The sequence below is a fragment of the Epinephelus lanceolatus genome, chromosome 2 (genome assembly GCF_041903045.1).
Source record: "Epinephelus lanceolatus isolate andai-2023 chromosome 2, ASM4190304v1, whole genome shotgun sequence".
NCBI lineage: Eukaryota > Metazoa > Chordata > Actinopteri > Perciformes > Serranidae > Epinephelus > Epinephelus lanceolatus.
The window spans coordinates 43,480,699-43,496,658 of record NC_135735.1 but is presented as its reverse complement, the minus strand read 5'-3'; the positions used below and the strand labels follow the sequence as shown (position 1 = coordinate 43,496,658).

Sequence of the window (15,960 nt, the reverse complement as noted above, 5' to 3'; positions counted from 1 at the left end):
TTGGAACGAGCTTTGTCCACTTGGCACTCACTATGTTTGCATGTTTTTGTTGCTGTCTCTACAATTTTCCTAGCTTCCTCTTGAATGCGTGTTGCTACTCCCTGGTCGCTACCATTTTGTAAAGCCCCAACCTTAGCTGCACGCTGTTATTGGCTGCTGCTTAAATTATGATCTAGAGGGATTACTTTTGTATGACGCTATACAATATCTGCATAGAAGACCATCAAGATAAATTTGTGCACACTGACAGTTTGATTAAAAATGGGAAACTAAAAATCTCTGGCACTTCATCTCGCAACATGTAAATATGTGGCCCCATAAAGAATAACCTTTACACACACTCTCCTACACATCCGCACGTATAAAGTCACACCTGTCTTTCAAAAATAGAGGTGTGTATGTGTGTGTTCAGGAGTTTGTGTGTACCTGTCAGTGTTGGGTGTAACACCCGTCACTTCACAGGAAGAGTGGTCCTCAGTGGTCAACCAGCTGCCTAGTCCTTCCATTTCCATCACAGCTGCCCCTGAACAGCGATCGAGGGTGAAACGCACTTCCTGAAGAGAACACAGACAAAAAGGACAAGCTATATTGAACTAATATTATGAGAAACCAGAAAAATTAATAAAGCCCCTATTTCCCTGCACTATTATGAGTGTACCTCCTGCTGCCATCAAGTGCTCTTTTACCACGATCACTACAGTGAGAGCTGCCTCTCTGACTCACATTTGTTACATTAGTGCATATTACTTTGCTGCTGTCTGCTATGTTTCCTGTTAATGCACAAACAAAAAAACAAGACGTCACACTTATACCAGTGTGTTCCAATAATTGTGCAATTTGTGTATACAAGTGAAGAGGAAGGTAGTTAAGCAGGAGCCATGACAACCTATTTCCACACAGTTAGAGCAATTTACTTTACTGTCATGAAAGATTCCTCTATAAATAGTAATGTTTGGGCTAGAAAACAGGAAACATACATGTTCGTCTAATCTTTTTGGACATAAGATTAATTCTTTCTTTCACATACAGTACACTGCAGCTCACACTAGGTTCATGTAAGTATTGACAGTACATGGTATTTTAAAGGAGTGCAAATGCTTTTTTTTTTATATCTGATCCACTGTTAACCCAACCTGATATTTCTTTAAAAAAGTTGGCACCGAAATCATCACAATTATGCTGAATAACACCCAGTGTGTTAGCATACAGTTCCTGCTATTACAGCTGTGTTAAAACACATCACTTCTGAATTAATTTATTTTCACATCTGTGATAAAAGCTTTCATATGTGTTGTCAGAATACAATCTGGCAAAAAGGTTTATGTGTCCAAACAGCAGGCAATTTAGCTGCAAAATGTATGTTATGATGTTTCAGTTATAAATGAGTGCAGGGCATAGACTTAAAACCTACACCAGCTTTTGAACACTAAACAGACATTATCAATACTGTAAATAAACACTGGGCAAATAACATCCGGGTATTCATATCCTAAATCTCTCTATAACTGAGATTTGTTTCTACAAGTATTCCAAGTAAGATTTACCAAAGTTTTATAATTACTTCTTTCAACCTGATGAATGCCATCTGTTTATGATCAAGTGCACATTCACAAGATTTGATCATTAGCATAATAAATGCCCCCAAAAAGGCCACCTATTTAGGTTTATTCACAAAAATGTCACCCTTGAGTATAATCTAGATTTGGCACCTACATTCGTGTAGCACATAACATGAATTAAAACAACAACAACAAACAAACCTAAATTAGTGGGGTTGTATGAAACTAGTCAAGTTACAGTTTAGATCTCTGTCTGTCCAGACTAATATGTAGCCACGACAGTAGACAATACTTCAAATATGGATGTTGCTTCAAATAAGCTACATATTCTAAAACACGGATGCTTCATGCACATCTTCAACCCAGCAGCACAGTTACAAGGTGGACAAGATTAGTGTCACCAATTCAGTATCAGACCAAATGTATCTCCTTCTGTTCTTTCAACTTCCAATCAGTTCATCCTTGAGTCCAAGTGAACATTTGTGCCAAACCTAAAGAAATACCTTAAGGTTTCCCAGAGGTATTGTTTTCACAAGAATGAGATGGACGTAAGGTTAGCATCACATCCCTTGCGGAGGTCCAAGGGGGCAGCGGCTAGCCCACCTAATAGCAGACAGTGCCCCAGACTAACGTCCAAGAACACAAAATTGAATCCACAAAGTATCTCCATACTGCTCATCCATAGTGATCCAAGTGTGCTGCAGCCCCAACAGAAAAAGTTGTTTGGAAAAACGTCATATGAACTCTGTTTTTAGCCTCACTGTAGCCTGTAACTCTGACTGCTTCTCTGTGCTCCGCGCTCACGTGTGCGCGCTCAGGGTGATCGGTGATGCACAGTCTCTGAAGAGCAGCAGTCTCGTCAGTATTGATGTCCAGATTCTCATTTGCAGGCATCGCCAATTCCCAGTCTGAGCAGCAAAGACTTTCCTCATCCGTTGGCATTGCTTTGCATTTGAAACAACTACACCACCAGGTTGCAGTGCTCGATTCCGGTATTCTGCGGCTGGCTGAGGGTTAGGCTCATGAGCTGCGGCGGCTGCTTCATTCAGTAGCCTGAGTTCCGTCCGTATTCTCGGGCTCAAACAATACGGCTCAACAAAGAAATGCTGTTCCTCCTCAGTTTCAAAGTCTTCAGACATGTTGGGCTGTCCTTTGCTAAAAGACCGTAGTGCAAATTATCTTTTAGTTACTGTAGTTACTGTTGTCTCCCCCTGCGGTGCACGTGTCACGTGATGTAAACACGGGTGAGCAAAGCGCATGCTTTCGCTGGTCTCGCACAAGCGCGCACACGTGAGCGCGGAGCACACAGAAGCAGTCAGAGCTACAGGCTACAGTGAGGCTAAAAACAGAGTTCATATGACGTTTTTCCAAACAACTTTTTCTGTTGGGGCTGCAGCACACTTGGATCACTATGGATGAGCAGTATGGAGATACTTTGTGGATTCAATTTTGTGTTCTTGGACGTTAGTCTGGGGCGCCATCTGCCAATGGGTGCGCTAGCCGCTGCCCCCGCAGATCTCCGCAAGGGATGTGAGAACTCTAAAACTTCACCAGGGCCTCCATCGACATATTTTCATTTTTGGGTGCACTATCCCTTTAATCACCAAATGCTAATAGTTTATCCTTGTGTTTAAGTTGATATTTGTTTCAAATTTGAAGAAATTCTCTCTCTCAGGCATTCCTGAGATATTGCGTTCATGAAAATTGGACGGACATGTGGATGGACAGACCGAAAAGGTAATGCCTCTGGCTACAGCTGTGGCTGGCGTGGAGATATAAAAATGAGTTCAGAATGCAGAGCTTCACATCGTTCTGTTGGAAACCGACAAAAACATAACAAATTGAGCAGAATCAGTAGTTGTATTAGAGAGCAGTACTGTGAAGAGAGTATACACAGTAGGCGATGTTACACTGTTGGGGACAACTGAGGATGTTCTCCTGGACAGCAACTTGCTTAAAGACCTTGAAACTGTATAATTTGCCACACCAAAATATGCCAATGAAACCACAGAATTTACCTTACTCTTGGGCACATTTTTATCTCTTAAAAGTAAAATGACACAGGCATGTTTGCCACTTCAACATTTTAATTTTACTTTAAAACCAGCATCATCAGGAGGTAAATGTGTTGGGAAACAGCAGCTAATGTATACCTGCTGTGCCAGCTGATTGCTCAGTAGCATCAATTAGGTTGATGATGTCATATAAACAGTGGCTGTTAGGGGCGTCGGTAGAGGCGCCCCATGTACAGGGGCACCTGCCTTGCTGCAGCAGCCGTGGGTTCGATTCCGGCCTGCGGCCCTTTGCTGTGTGTCACCTCCCACTCTCTCTCTCCACATTTCACTATTCTGTCCATTAAAGGCAAAAAGCCCATAAAAATAATACAAAAAGTGGCTGTTAACAGGATTAAACATACACATACTGTATACACCAAGGACATTATGCAAAAAAAAAAAACTTAAGTTCTTTACAAGTCTGCAGACCACAGGCTTTACATGTACAACTGGATCAATAGCAATTATTTCTACTGTGTATTGTTGTATGCCGTCCACTTGTCGTACTGTACAGCCACTGTTTCAGACATAAACAGATGCTTTGGTTAGGTAATACTTGATTCATGGCTAAACTTTCCTGTATTACGTTTGAAAAACCCTGCTTATGGTGAGATTCTTGTTGTTAAATTATCCGGTAAATCTACAGCGAGCAGCTCTGTCCTTGCGGCTTTCAGTCTCACAGGGTCATACAATGGCAGCTAATCCAAAAAGGTCACACAACCAGGTAGGAACAGCAGCTAGATTCACATGTAACTGACAGTAATACTGTTGTGATGCAGAATAATCTCTGTTTTAAATAAGAAAAGTCTCAACTAATTATTGTATTCATGCAATTCAGAATAAAGCTGTTGCATTACCCAAAGTCTTGGTGCATTCATGGATTTGTTTGGCTACACTGAGAAAATGTACTCTGTGTTTATACATGTGTCAGTGTGAAGCTGAACCTAAAGCTGTTGTTTCTTTTCATGCAAAAGAAACTGATGGAACAGAAAAGATTAACAAAACTGCTGCGTTTCTGTCACAATGACTGTGTGGTACAGTGACATGACAGTCTGGTAAATGACACAAATTGCAGACGCATTTCAGTGGCACACTAGTGGTGAGACAAGGTTTCTGATGGCATTATTAAAGTGGTTAGCCCACACTTATGGTGGTGTCAGCAGTGTGATTTTGAAGGGGGGTTTGGGGAACATTCAGAGTCTTTGAGTAACCAGCTAAATGAAGCACATTTAAGTGTGACATGAGTATGATTATGGAGTTTTAGGTTTTAAAAGGGCTTTTGATGGTGCTGAATATGAAAAGGCTTTTAGTTTGACAGACTGCAGAGTACAAAACTGTGACTCAGTCCTGTGCTTTTACTGAAGTGGTCCTCATCTACATGGGGATGAGTTTCCCAGAACAGGGTTCAGCCAGTCCAGCTGCTTTAAGGTGTCCTAAGCTCGGAGTGAGACTGTGAGTCTTGTAGCTTTCTGGCTGGGTTACATCAAAGACTCTAAAAATAGGATCACTGACTGTCTTCTTGATATTTAAGAGGTGAAAGAGCTAAAAGACAGTGGTTATGTGTGAGCCCTTGGAGGTGAAGAGCTCCAGGCGGTCCTCAGTCAAATGAAGATTAGCTTAATTTCACTCTAATTTAATTCACTTGAAAGAAGATAATGTCAAAAGAGGGCCATTGCCATAATTTGTCTCGCTCTCACTGCTATTGTCTCCCTTTGTACTTTACAGTGCAGATCCTTCTACAATACTAAATCACTAACTAACATCTTCCCCATTTGGGTCTGTAATTATCATATCAAAGAGGTTTGGATGGGGCAAAATGGGTGATATTTGGAGTCTGTGACATGACATAATTTTGGAACCTCAGCTATAAAGTTAAAATGGATAGAAATGTGATTATGTGCACAACAATGTGAGGAGTCACAAACTGATTGTACAGAATAAGAACATTTAGTGTGAAAATATGACATGTTTCTAATTTTGGGCACTATCGACCAATTTTAAAACCAAGGCTGGGGATCTCAGCAGCTCAGAATGTCCTGATCCATGTGCAGCACGTTCCCTGGGCACTTGTTTTAGGATTTAATTCAACTTGCAGGATTAGTTTTTGGTCTAACTACCAATACTAACTTAGGCTTACAATGGAGCTCTTACAATTGTGCGTTGAAAATGGCCAAAACTAGTTCAAATAAATGGTGAATAAGAGTGGTAAGTTGCCTGATATCAGAAAGAATTGTCACCTTGTTACACTCCGTGTCCATCGTCAGTCTGCCATTGCGTCCACTCTGAACTGATTTCGCTGGGGGAGGTGAATTCTGTTTTCCCCAATCGCTAGCGACCAATCTATCTGCCTGAATCTAACGACATTTTAAATCCACAGTAATGTGTAGCCATTGGAGGCTGACATTTTTTCGGGAGTCCCACAGGTCACGTGATTCTCAGGGGATTCCCACGGGATGGGAGTCAGTTTTACTATTCGTCACGTGATTGGGACGGGATGGGAAAAAAAGTCAACGAGAGTGGGCAGGACTGGGAATCATAATAACAATAGTCAAGTTTTTATAAAGTAGCTGAAACTAGCTCCACCTCCAGCAGCTACAACAGTAACATGCTGCTCTAACACTGATGCTTTAGTATTAATAATCTAATGATGTCATATATAACCAGAAAAGCACTCGGAGAGCGCAGACCTCTGCCAAGCAGCTCAGATTTCCTGCCATTTTATTATTTTATCCACTTCGCTTCAACTGATCACCACCAAAATTTTATCATCTGTTCCTTGTCCCATTATCAACCTTTCCTGAAAATTTCATCAAAATCCGTTCAAAACTTTTTGAGTTATTTTGCAGACAAACAAACAGACAAACAGACCAACACCGGTGAAAACATAACCTCCTTGGTGGAGGTAATAATATCACCATAACCAAACACTACTTTTACTGCAACTTTAACGACATTTTTCTCTCTCAGAACTGGTTCTTATGACGTGCTGTCTGACCACATCAGAAATCAAATGTGGTTTATCATCCTGAACAGCTTCAAAGTGGAGTGAATGTAAAAATAATTAGGCAATAAACACCAAAACACAACATTAGATGTCATATTTGGGTTTATATTCAGCTAAGGTAGGCATTGTGTGATCCATGTACTATATATATATATATATATATATATATATATATATATATATATTTTTTTTTTTTTTTTACTGTAACTGAAACACAACACGGGAGTGGGATGGGACAGGAGTCATTCTTGTGGGATTGGGACGGGATGGGATTATTTTTGTGGGAGTGGGATGGGACAGGACTGAAAATCCACTCCCGTGTCACCCTCTAGTAGCCATGCCAACATGCTGGCTTTGCTGAGGTTTGGAGCAAAGTAAAATAAACTACATGTCTCATAAGAAGACGTGGATTTTGGACAGCCTCAATGGCAGCATCTATCTTGTCATTGTTGTTATTACAATGCCTTACAACAGCTTGACAATGGCTGGTTAGCCCCCTCGCGGTGCTAATTGGATCACTTTTTATTTCATCCAAGACAACGCTGTCTCATGTTGTGATGCCAGATAAATCAATTAACTTAGTGGAGTGGACAGATTCTAAGGTCTGTACCCCGGCAAAAGCACTGCCCAGTAACAGGAAGTATAATTTTAGGCATGTCACCTTCTGGATATTAAACTGAACTACAGCTGCAGCTAGTTTCTTGCATCTGATTCACTAAAGCAAAAACCCAAACCTTATTTAAGGTCTATAGAAGATATTTAACAGATACTGAGGTTTAACACAGCCTCCTTATCTGTGCATCACTCATTTTGGGATATCTTAAGATGAGGATAAATTTGGAATTGTAGCTAAATAATGCACTTTCTTTTCATTTTGACTCAGATTAAAATGAATTGTGGCATCTGACACTGATAAGAAGTTACACTGCCCCTTGTGTTTTTTATCCCAAGTGGAGAGCACCATACAAAGCAGGAGTCACATTTCATTCTTACAACTTATAGGATATCAGAGACACTGCTAAAGTCACAGAAACAACTGTCAGTTTCCCCAAAAGCTGCACACAAAATCCGCATAACTTAAGTTGACCCAAGTAGTTATCTTTTCTGGGGCTCCAGTCTCCAGTCACACCCTGACTCGATTCAGATTTTCACTATGCATTTTGATGTATTGAGACCGTATTCAAGAAGCATGCAAGTTGTGTGCAACACACCATTCCTCATTACAAATGTAGCAGCCAAACCCAGGTTCTTCCAGAAGCACCTGCAGGCTGCATAAGCTGATGTCAAACTGAGGCCAAAGGTGTGGGTGGATGTTCAGTAAGCAAACACAGGTACAGTTCAGCACCACAACTACAACATTGTGTTCACGGTTTTATTAGCTTTTTTTGTTGCTTCATCCACAAACACGCCTAGCACAAGTGCCCTCTACTTTAAAGGAGATATTTGTTTGAAAGCGCCTTTGTGCAATCTCAAAGGACATAAAGGAGTACTTACATAACCACAGCTGAAATACACCTGAACTCTTTTCAGTGACAGCTTGTAGATAATCACGACTGAATACATTTACACCTTTTAATTTCTTTCCTTGCATAAGTAAGTGGCACGTCTTAGCTAAAAAAGGATAAATGAAGCTGTTCATATGAATGACATATTGAAATTGCTGGCCATCTTACACGTACTTAAAAGGTTTTAATGCAGGAAAACATTTCTTGGTTTTAGTGATGAAACTGAGTTTGTAAAACTGAAAGAAAGAAAGAAAAAAAACATGTTTTTCATCTGTCAGTGTAGCTCAGTGTGAATACACTTGGAGCTTATTTGTTAAATAGCTAAATAAATGGTGGTTGGTGTTAAATAGGTGAAGCGTCCAACCTTGCTGTTGCTGCGGACATCCAGCCGATGCCATCGCCTGTCTGCCACATTCACGTTGCCTGGCAACTGTAGCACCACTGTGCCAGAACCATGGTTGATTTTCAAGGTGGGGGTCCCATCTATTAGCTCTAGATGAAGAGAGAAAAAGAGAGAGACAGGAAGGAATGGTGAGGGGTGAGATCACTTTGAAATCATGAGGTTTCAGAAATACTGAGTTTTGAGAACTGCTATCAATAGCTTAGGTTGTTGAAAAACAATATTTGTATTCAAGACTTTAAAACAGCAGTGAAACCATTGTAACTCACCGATACATGCCAAAGAATTAAGTAGTGTAAAAAGTGTCATATATAATAGAGTGCACACTAACAGCATGGTATATAATTTGCAAGATATTATCTCTGTATATTAGCTTTAATGAGGATTATTGCACAGAGCTTGTCGTGATGTCGTCTTTTCTTCACATCTCATAGCAGTCAACAAACATCAGACAAAAGTTATTACATTCTATTTTCTGACTTACTCAAATGGGAAATTAAAAGTTAATGAACTGCTTAAGACTGCTTGCTATGTGTAAGGAATTACGGGAGTGCATGTCTACCAATGAGCATTGGCAATCCATCATCATGCATGCTGAACTTCAAATGTTCATGCAGATACATAACACTGAACACTAAGCATCTCAGTGTTTCTGCTTGTATAGTACACTGTAGTGACTGCAGTGACCTCTCACTATATGCTACTGTAACTTGTATTAAGACACAATCAGAGCAGAGACTCATTACTCTCAAAATGTCAGTTTCTGGAAAGAATAAAATAAGTCTCCTTTACATTAGTCCTTTACTGGTTTTCAGAGAATGGTAAAATATTATCTTGGGACTATTTATATTAAGTCAAAAACATAAAACTAATTGTAATTTTATTTTTCTTCTTGTTATTACCCAAGAAAAGGCTGCCATAGTCAGGAGCTGACCAGTGCAGTCCATAATTCTAGTGTGTTGAACAAGGTGCAACCTTCAGGGTTGAAAAATTAAGCCAACGCAAAGTACCAAAAACCAAGAACTCCAATAGCAAGTCAGTCCCTTCAGACCCCCCATATTAGAATGTCCGACTTTATGGCAGAAGTAAATATGTTTACAGCCTGGTACAAAAACAATTTTGGTCTCTATAGCTAATTGTAACATCCATGACAACTGTATGGAGGGTGATTTTTTTTTATTCAACTAAGTTTAATTTATGGCTTTAGGGCTTAAAGTTATGCTAATGACATGGGGTTTTATTAATGACATGGCTGCTTTGAGTGACAGGTGGGTGCTGCCCTTTGACAGGTCGCTACCACGGTGGCAATGTTTGTTAGGTTTCGTAAACATGGTGTAACCCCAGATTCACAGAGTATAGGCGTAGCATATATAGGCGTGTGTTTTCTGTTTATGAAAGTTAATAGGAATGTTTTGGTCACTTAAAAAAAAAAAAAAAGAAAAAAAAAAAAAGTCTTCAGCCTAAGGAGTCCGATTTCCAGTGTTTGTGCTAAGTACATTTTGTTTCAATGGTTTTAAGCTGGTTTTCTGCTAGTGAAAATTTGCATTAGTACTCGTATTATCACAGTAAACCATACTTGTAAATGCACTGCGCTAACTAAGCTAGCAGCTAACGTTAGGGTTCTCTTCACCTTCTTGCCCAAATATGGAAACTTTTGGCTCCAAAAAAGATGGCAATGGCCAAAAAGCCAAACTCAAGCCTTCAAATGGGAATCCACAAACTGATGGGTGATGTCATGGTGGCTACATCCATTATTTTACACAGGCTATGGTGCTGAAACACTGTCTAACATGACTCATGCAGTTGACCATGACATTAAGGACTGAATGAACATTTATTTCATTGACACTCTGTATTTCCTGTGGCAGTGAGGACAAAAGTTAACTTATGGCAAAGTCTGAGCCAACTAGAATGATGTGTCTTCACGTTCAATTCAGTAAGTATGGTAAAAAGTACAATTATGACTGCAGTGACTTCACCCAAAGAAAAATACACGTTGTAATTACGTTGTTTTGAAATGATGGCTTATGTCAAGACGATGCAGTTTGTCTCTGTTGGTTGTGTTCAATTAAAAATAATAATAGGCCGACACAGTTCATGTCCAATAGCTCATTCTTTCTAATTTTCACTGCTGCCACCCTGAGGCTACCCTCCCACACATCCACACTGTGAATTAGGGATTCAGTTTCCACTAAACCATTTGTACTTATGTTTCATTTTGAGAACTCCCGTTTGGCACTTTCCTGGTTAACTCCTAGTCTTGCAAGCTGGAGTGGTTACAGTATATGCTAGAATTATAATTAACACAGACAAAACTCCAGTGTGAATTCCACTAACTTCTGCACTATGACATTTGTCTTCATGTTTGAGTCAGTAGAAGTTGGAAGTCAAAAGAAGCTGACAAGAATCGAATTCCCTACATACTGCTTTTCACTCCGCTGTGTGTCTGACTTCAGCCAAGCTTTCGTCATCCCTCTTGCTGCATCTCTTGCAATGTCAGTCTGTCTATCAGCACTCTTTCATCTCCAGTCTCTCTCTTTTACCTCCTGCCTTGCTGCACTCTTTCATTAACTTTTTCATGGTAACTGACATTTTTACATTGTGCTGCTTTCAAATAACTTGCAGATGTTTTCTACTGACATTTTGCTTTTTACAGTGCCTTTGTGAAACCAGTTTTCTATCACATGTATTGAGATTCACAGATTCTTAATGTCTGTGTGCAATAATGTTATCACCACCTTCTCAAATGATTCAGTGTCATGAATCTTCACCTTGAGCTAGAAGAAATTAGGTGTTGTTGAATACGTGAGATGCTGTGCTTCCCTAATTGCCTTGTCAAGGCTGGGATGTGCTATTGTGATGAGTGCCTCATACTTCATTATGCTGCCTCATTTCTGAATAACCAAAAAAAAAAAAAAAAAAAAAGAAAAAAGCCAAAGCCCTGGCAATGTAATTTTTCAAGCCACCGTGAGTGCAAGTTTGTTGTTAGCCTCTCTTTTCCTCTCAACTTTCCTTCAATTACCTGCAAGTTGATTTAGCCCACTCCAGCTACAAGATGAGTTGCTGCTGCACTTCAGGAATGATCCAATTAATTTTAATATATTGGCCGAGGCCAGACAATTGACCAAAACGAAAAGAGTAAATTCAATGTATCAGTTCAATTCAAAGCCTCCTTTCTTTGTTTAACTCATGCATTGTTGTCTTTAGGCTCTACCTCACTCTCTTCAGATCTCAGTAACCTCATTCACTTCCTACTTTAATTTACTGTCCCATCTGGGAACCTTCACCTTTTTCTCTTCTTTATCTCACACATCTCAGTCGTTCAATTTCCATTCTTCATGCTGCTCCTTTCCCACCCTCAGGAGAATTTCCCTCTTTCTTGGACCCCAATGTGTGCTAACGTTATCACTCCCAACCCTTTCTTTACACCAGCACTGGTGCAGCCAGATATGTCGCGAGCTGGCAGTATACTTAGAGCCTCAAAGAACACCTGCATAAGTCTGACAAAAAAGACCTTTTCACAGATGGGCATACTTGTACACACACGTGTGTCACGGCGTGTGTATGCTAGATGTAGGCATGTGCAGGAAAGTGCACGTGCACATTCACACCCAAAACTAGTTAAAAGGTAGACTGACCAACCGATCGTCTGGCACGGCTAAGAAGCCTTGTTGTCAAGATTGACGTGACATTTTCCCAAGAGATGAAGTCTGACTTCAGAGGTCTCAAAGGAGAGGAGGGGAGAAGTGAAGCAGTGAGGAGTGAGAGAAAAAGAAGCAAGAGGGAGCAACATGGAGATGTAATAGTCAAAAGTACAGTGGGAGGAAAAAAGAGAGGGTGATGTGGTAGAGTAAGGGAGATGGGAACAGTAAGAGTAGAGCAGGAGAAACAATACTGAAGACTTTGAGAGGAAAGATTAGGAACAAGTGTGGTTGAGCACAAAGCTGGGATGAAGGCCAACTTACAAGATGGCAGATGACAGGTGGGATGATGGACTGTGAGGTAAATAAATGAGAAATGAACAATGCAGAAAAGACTACAGGGAGAAACAGAAGGTGATGAGCAGAAAAGAACATGATGATGGATCATAGAGAGGACAAATAGAAAGCAGATGGAGGAAGCAAAGAAAGAAAGAATCTGATTTGAGAATAAGCTGAAGTCTTAATCAAAGGAGTCAGAATCAAGTGTTTCCTTTGATTTATTCATGTTTTATATTATTTTTGTTAATCAATGAAACAGGCTTGTACTGTAGCAATTAAAGCTGTGTAAGTTTTAATGTTTTTTGCTTCCAACAAAGAATGTTATGAACATGAATTATTCATCAATGATGCCAACTAAAATCTGCAAGGAGATGGGGAAATATTTTGTTTTTACGAAGTGCAATTTATGTGGGATATGGTACTGGAAGAAAGGGAGATCACCCCTGTCAGTTTTCATCAAATAAATATGGGTTACCAATACTGTTATTGTTAGCAACTTGAACCCAACCTGTTCTCACTTCCAACTCTTCAAATACTGACACTTAGTCAGTTTGGAAACAGAAGCACAGAGGCACCCTCTTGTATCTGTATAAGACGCACTGGGCTGCATCATTATTAAATGCTACAAGCAACTGATGTCGTATAAAGTGCAAGAAAGTCTGTGTAGGGTGAGAAAGAGCATTGGTGGATGAGTCAAACAAATACAGCTGTTTATGTACCACGTGGAGCCAAAACCATAATTGTTTTTCTGAAAGTAAGTACTTTTTTTGCCTAAACCCAAAGTAAACCCACATTGGTATTTTATTTAAAAAGAGACTGTATGAATGTCCAATGAGCTTCATGTGTACATTTCCTGTGATACCGGACATTTATTTTGAAGAACACAATGCATGTAATGAGCAGAAACTGATGCTATCCCTATTAAGCATCCAAAACTGACACTAGAGTGATACCTAAAGCTTCATACTTTGACACATAGTGCCACTGATCAAGAGTTGGTTTTTCATGAGGTGGCAGTGAGAATGTGTTGCTCAGTTAGTTTAAATGAATGGGACGCATACAGTAGTCTTATTAGTACATGCCTGAACACGTTAAAAGAATTCTGTGAGAGAGAATGCTGAGGAGACTAAAACCACAACGACCTAGCTTAGAAGTCTATGTGCTATCGAACTATTTTCTCAACAGCAAAAGGGAGAAAAAACAGACAAACTGACAGGAAAGATTTGTGGCCAGGTGTATGAAGGATTTTAATTTAAGATTTTTCTTACAAATAAAGGTTTCCTTTAGAAAAAAATAATTTGCACAAATTTACCTCAAGTCCTGTCCTTAGGATATTAGTTTAAATACTTAAGTTTTAATCCTTTTGTTGTGTTTTTATTTTATGTAATTCTTATGATCAGTTATGCGTTGTACAACCATCCTTAGCAAAAAAAAAAAAAAACTAAGAGGAAAAAACTAAGAGGAAAACTTAACAACCATACATAACTACTCAAAGGAATACTTCACCCACAAAATGACCATTTGTATATTAAGTAGTAATGCCGTGTTACCTTGAATTTGTGAAGAAAACTCATTCAATCATGATTAACCACAGCAAAACTAAATCAAAATCTCTGTTAAAAACTCTAACACCACTTGTACAGTATAATCCACATATTATTTATCCAGAAGTATACTCAGTACTTTTCCAACACATGCATTTTTGCATTTTAAAACCTCACTATTTACAACTGAACTTACAGTGGAACTTTTCTGTGCTGTCTTCAAAGCCAGACTGAATGGGTTGTGTGAGAGTTTGTAAATGGATGTTTTGGTATAGTTTTGCTGTTGTTAATCATGGTCCACAATCAATTTTAAGTCATTATGTTCTCCAGTTTCCATGGAGGTATGCATCATGATTCATTGATTTACAGGTGGTTGTTTTGAGGGCAAAGTATTTCTTTAACCTCGACAAAGTTTACTAAGGCTGAGTTCTTTTTCATTGAAAAGAATGAAGATGTAACAAAAATAGAGGGGGGGTTTCTCAGGGACACACTAAGTGACGAGCTGTTGCTGTGAGATTAAAGATTTAATCTGCTATCAGTTTATTCATTGCCAAAAAACTTGTATAAGATTTGAGGCATCTGATACAGCACAGCTGTGCTCTCCCTGCTGTCCAGCAGTTAGCCTACTAACTGCACTTTGCTTCTTTGCCACTGATCCCTTACAGTCTGTTATTGTCGATGTTATTTGAGTACACGTGTTCATGGTATGCAGGACTGTGCAAAGAGTCTCAAATGCTCTAAACTGTCCTCTGACCAGCATCCTGAAGTTTACCACCAGAGAAGAGCATGATGTGCACTCCAAACAGTTTTCCCCCATTATTGGATCCCCCAAACTGTGTGGAGTCATACACAGTAGCTATTCATGTGTGCATTCATGCCCCCACTAGACATGAAAGTCAGTTTGTGAAAAGAAATGACTACCACTCTCAAATTTACTTTTTAGAACACGTTTTCTCTTTGCCTAGCCTGTTCATCAAGTAGTGTTAGCTTTTCTTTCTCAGTTCAATTTAGCCTTAGTAATCAGTAATCACTTTGAGATGTTTCTTTAACTGTCTTAAACAATGTCCCTTACTAAGGAAAAATAACACCTTAAGTGAAATCTTTATTAGAAAAACGTAAGATGTTTCATGCAACTGATGGCAAAACATTTGTTTCAGGTTTAAGCTCTGGGAGTATAAGTTTATGGGCTGCCATCACTGAGTACGCACTAGTCTTATCTGTTGGATTGGTATTGGGCCTGATATTTAGCCTGGAAATCCAGACCCAAATCTAGAAAGATTTAGGGTCTGGCCATGAGTAATGAAAATGGCCCACTTCGAGGGGTGGCACCAAGCATGCATTTGTAAATATCACTGCACGCAATTGGATAACACTATGACCAATCAGAACAATACACGGGGTGACGTATGTGCTTAGCAACCAGTGGAGCTAACTGGTAGATTAGACTCTTGCCGTACCCGGTCGGCAAAACAGCAAAAACGTCCTTCTTGCAAAGGAGAAAAAGCCAAGTCTAACTCGTTCATTGTAGCGGCAAAAGCCACTTCAAACAGCTGGTGTTCATCCGTAGCCATCTTGCAATGTTTACTGACTGATTCCGGACTTCGTCGTCGCAGCGCTGTCGTCATCTGTTTAGCTTGCCTCCGGCCCACCTATATCAGATACACCGATATGATTGGTGCAGCTCGGTTTCACGGGCATAGGTAATGAGCATCATTACTGATTGCCAGAGTGACTCACTGAGCAAATTCAAATATCTCGAGGGTACCTGATATTGACCTTATTAAGCCAAACGGGTATCAGCCAGACATGATCAATCACCATAAAATATTGTTAAATTTTCTGTGCTCCTTTTATTGGCAGCTGTGAGCTCATTTTGATGTGTGTTAAATCACTGTCAACTTTCACTTGCTGCAT

The 15,960-nt window shown here is 39.8% G+C and overlaps 1 protein-coding gene across 1 annotated transcript in view; it reads right to left on the bottom strand.

Annotated features, from left to right (window-relative positions):
- LOC117250859 (neural-cadherin) overlaps window positions 1–15,960 on the bottom strand; it is a 460,454-nt gene that overhangs the window by 99,820 nt on the left and 344,674 nt on the right. The window contains exons 28-29 of the mRNA XM_033616852.2: window positions 8,487–8,614; window positions 427–554 (exon numbers count right to left, since the gene is read on the bottom strand). Coding sequence (XP_033472743.2) covers window positions 427–554; window positions 8,487–8,614 — 256 coding nt within the window. The remainder of the gene's footprint in view (window positions 1–426; window positions 555–8,486; window positions 8,615–15,960) is intronic.